Source organism: Cupressus sempervirens, chromosome 11, assembly GCF_028749045.1.
Source record: "Cupressus sempervirens isolate cs-2001-9-10 chromosome 11, ASM2874904v1, whole genome shotgun sequence".
Classification (NCBI taxonomy): domain Eukaryota; kingdom Viridiplantae; phylum Streptophyta; class Pinopsida; order Cupressales; family Cupressaceae; genus Cupressus; species Cupressus sempervirens.
Genome location: NC_143128.1, coordinates 185,926,465 through 185,929,833, shown reverse-complemented (window position 1 = coordinate 185,929,833; position 3,369 = coordinate 185,926,465). Strand labels below are relative to the sequence as shown.

The following is a 3,369-nucleotide window of genomic DNA, read 5'->3' as shown; positions in this document are numbered from 1 at the left end:
AGATAAGACGCTTAATGAGTAATGCAAGGATCACATAAACATCACACACTAAGACTTAAATCTTTAACTAAAAGTGTTAAATAGTAAAAATTGACTTACTTATTGGAAGTCTAATTTTTTTTCAGGAGCACAAACAACAAGAAAACAATACATGCATATGGGGAGTAGACATTTTCCTTAGTGTAAAGTAAAGACTGCTATACGAAACCAATGTCACATCAACAATCTCCATAAATATGTAAGTCAAAGAGAATCAAGGTCATTTAAATAATTTCGTGTAGGTGCTCAACTACCATTTAAATAAAGCTAGCCAATGCTATTAGTCTTTGTTGAAGGCTAAATACTATTGCAATCACTTTTTATTAACAAGATTAAATTTTCTTATTTCAATGTCATCGGTTATAATTTTTAAATTTTTAAAAAATATTCTTAATAATATAATTAAATTAAATTTAATATATTTATCAAATTTATTAAATATTAAAATTGAAGAAAACTTTACTTATGGCCAAATATTGCCACTATGTTGGCACTTGTTTTACATTTATCTATATTGGTGATTATAAAAACTAAGTATATTCTTAGAACTTTTCCCCATTTTTAATCCTAGAATTTATTTGGTGCTGAAAAGTGAGACAACATGCCCTATTGTTGATACCATTATCTTGAATTAGTCAATTGAAAATTAGGATGTACACAAAAATTATTTATATGGTGCAGTGTTATAATAGTATATAATGTTGTGTTTATGATGATGATTCAAGAACCGACCATTAAAAAAATTCAAATAAAAGTACTTAGACACTCAATAGCACTTGTTTCAGGAAATGATATAAGGTGGATATATGTTGGGTATAAGCTCATTTTAGAGGCAAAATGAGAATATATATTCCTATTCCGGAACCAAACCGAAAATAGAAAGCATATTCCAATTTTTCTATTCCTATTCAAGCAACCAAACAGACCCTGATAATATCATGATATGTAATTAATATTAATGATTAATATACATGTAATATGATAAAAAAAAGTAAAATTTAATAGACATATTATATTATTAAAAAATAAAATCTAAAATATAACAAATAAATAAAAAATAATATTTATTTTATTATTTTATTTTATATTTAATGAAATATATTTTCTTGAACAATTATTGTCCTTCACCCTTAATGGACATAATTGTACACTTCAGGCATTGGTATACTGCGAAATATAATGCCGTCTTCTATAAGACTCTGTTTGTGAAGTTTATGGACAAGTTTGCTGAACGGATGCGGGGCCCAATTTCCCCTGCTGTTTATAATCAAAGGGACTATAACCGTATTGTTATTTTTCATTTTGGCCCAACAAATAGTGGGACAACTTTGGAGGCATTGAAAAGCTTCAAGGAAGAAGGAAAATCTGCAATTTATTGTGCTCCACTTCCCCTCCTTGCAATGCAAGTCTACCAAGATGTTAACAAGGAAGGAATTTTGTGTGACCTTGAAACGGGGGAGAATGTACAACATCACTCAGGCTCTTCAAAATGTTCTTGTTGTGTTCAATTTGTGGATTCGAGTAAAAAGTGGGAAGTGGGTGTGATGGATGAGATTCAGATGATTGGAGATGATATAAGAGGTGGGTATTGGACACGTGCATTTTAGGGTTAAATGCTGAAGAAATGCACTTGTGTGGAGAGAGTAGCGTGGTGGAACTCATTCAACAACTTTGTAAATTATCAGGGGACAAATTGACAATGGTGGAACACAAGAGGAGAATCCAATTAGTTGTGAAAGATAAAGAATTCGTTGTTGGGGAAAGTAAGATTCAATCCAGGGATTGTTTTGTTGGATTTTCAGTGCGAAAACTGAAAGAAACAAAAAGAAAGATTTTGCAGCGCGAGCCCAATATAAAATGTACCATGTTATACAATAAGCTTCCACAAGAACTTATCATTGAAGCTCTTGAAAAGTTCATGGAAGATTCTAAGACCCACAAAGCCGTGCTATTAGCCACAGATGACACTGCAATGGGCCTTGCATATAATCTTCCGACTATAAGACGAGTTATATTCACAGAGACTGAGAAATATGACAGCCATGAATTGTCCAACCAACCTGTGAAGGTTGAGTTGATGAAACGTATTGCAGGAAGAGGTTTATGTTGTACGGCTACAGATGGTAAGAGCTTGAAATACTTGAAGAAATGTGTTGAAGCTCCCATTGAATCCATGAAGGTGTGTGCTGAAGACTTTGATTCAAAATAGTGCCAATTGTTGAGAATCGTTGGAGAAAGCTTGGTGAATTTCCGGACTGGACTTTTGTTCAGTTGATGGAGAGGATTGGGATGGATGATTCACTATTTGAATGCGATGAACAAGTATTGTCTCGGTTCAGGAGATTTCCAAGTGAGTTCTTGAATCTTGCATATCACATTGCAGCCAAAGATTTGATGCCACGCATAACTCTATCCGACTTCTTCAAGCTCTGCAACTGCCCTTGTGAAGACCCACTTGTTGTTTTTTGGATGACCAAAATGTTTTGCAGTTATCAAGAATGCCCATTCAATTATCTTAACGGTGCATTTGACTATAATGTGAATGAATATACTGTTGAAGGTGTGTATAGTCTGGTAAGGGCTTATAAGTATCTGTATAATCAGTTTCCCCAACATAGATCGCTCATGATTCATTATGACCGCCTCGGGGAACTAGAGTTGAAGATGCATACTATTATCAGACGGAGAGAAAAGAAGGAAGAAGAATATTGGTTACACTATCCCAATAAACAAGACAGGAAATTTAAATAGGTTTGATGAAATGATTATTACCATGCTTTTTTTCTTGAACTTTAAATTTTTTGGTCGTAATATATATTATCTATAAAAAAAATTGTATTAAATGAATGTTTATTTCTTATGTCTATCAATTAGGGTCATGTTTAAACATAGCATATTTAGGAGAAAATTAAATTAAGCTGGAGTTTAGAGTGCAATGTTTAAGTGTTGGCTTTAATTAGTTCAAAAAATAGAATTATAAATAGAAATTTGTATTTAACTTAATAGTTAAAATCATTAATTTTCTACTTAGAGATATATTATGTTTCAAAATGTCTACTTAGAAATATTACAGCTAAGAGTAGGCTAAAATAAACCCACTCCCCCAAAAATAGGTATTAATTCGATCATCAATAGATATCACTATTAGAATTCCATATAGATTAAGAATCTATATATCTAATACTATTATAAAAATAATAGAGTGCAACTTCTTAAAATCTTAGAAATTCATCAAACAACTACAGTGTAGTAACTAATGAATCTAGCATAAAACCATCATTAAGTTAAAATAGAACAAAGGAAAAAAAATGATCACTAGAAAAATTAGCA

General features: G+C 31.6%; 1 protein-coding gene across 1 annotated transcript; it reads left to right on the top strand.

Moving 5' to 3' along the window:
* The first annotated feature begins 1,172 nt into the window (after positions 1–1,172).
* On the top strand, positions 1,173–2,790 carry LOC149528816 (ATP-dependent RNA helicase SUV3L, mitochondrial-like). The gene is made up of 3 exons (XM_089808075.1): positions 1,173–1,620; positions 1,725–2,218; positions 2,311–2,790. The coding sequence occupies exons 1-3, from the start codon at positions 1,173–1,175 to the stop codon at positions 2,788–2,790; spliced, it is 1,422 nt and encodes a 473-aa protein (XP_089664201.1).
* Positions 2,791–3,369: the final 579 nt, after the last annotated feature.

Bases quoted from the DNA above. Each gene is read 5' to 3' on its own strand.
- LOC149528816 (XM_089808075.1), top strand. From the start codon at position 1,173: ATGGACATAATTGTACACTTCAGGCATTGGTATACTGCGAAATATAAT. The intron at 1,621-1,724 runs GTGGGTATTGGA...GTAAATTATCAG, and splicing joins GATTGGAGATGATATAAGAG to GGGACAAATTGACAATGGTG. The intron at 2,219-2,310 runs GTGTGTGCTGAA...ACTTTTGTTCAG, and splicing joins CTCCCATTGAATCCATGAAG to TTGATGGAGAGGATTGGGAT.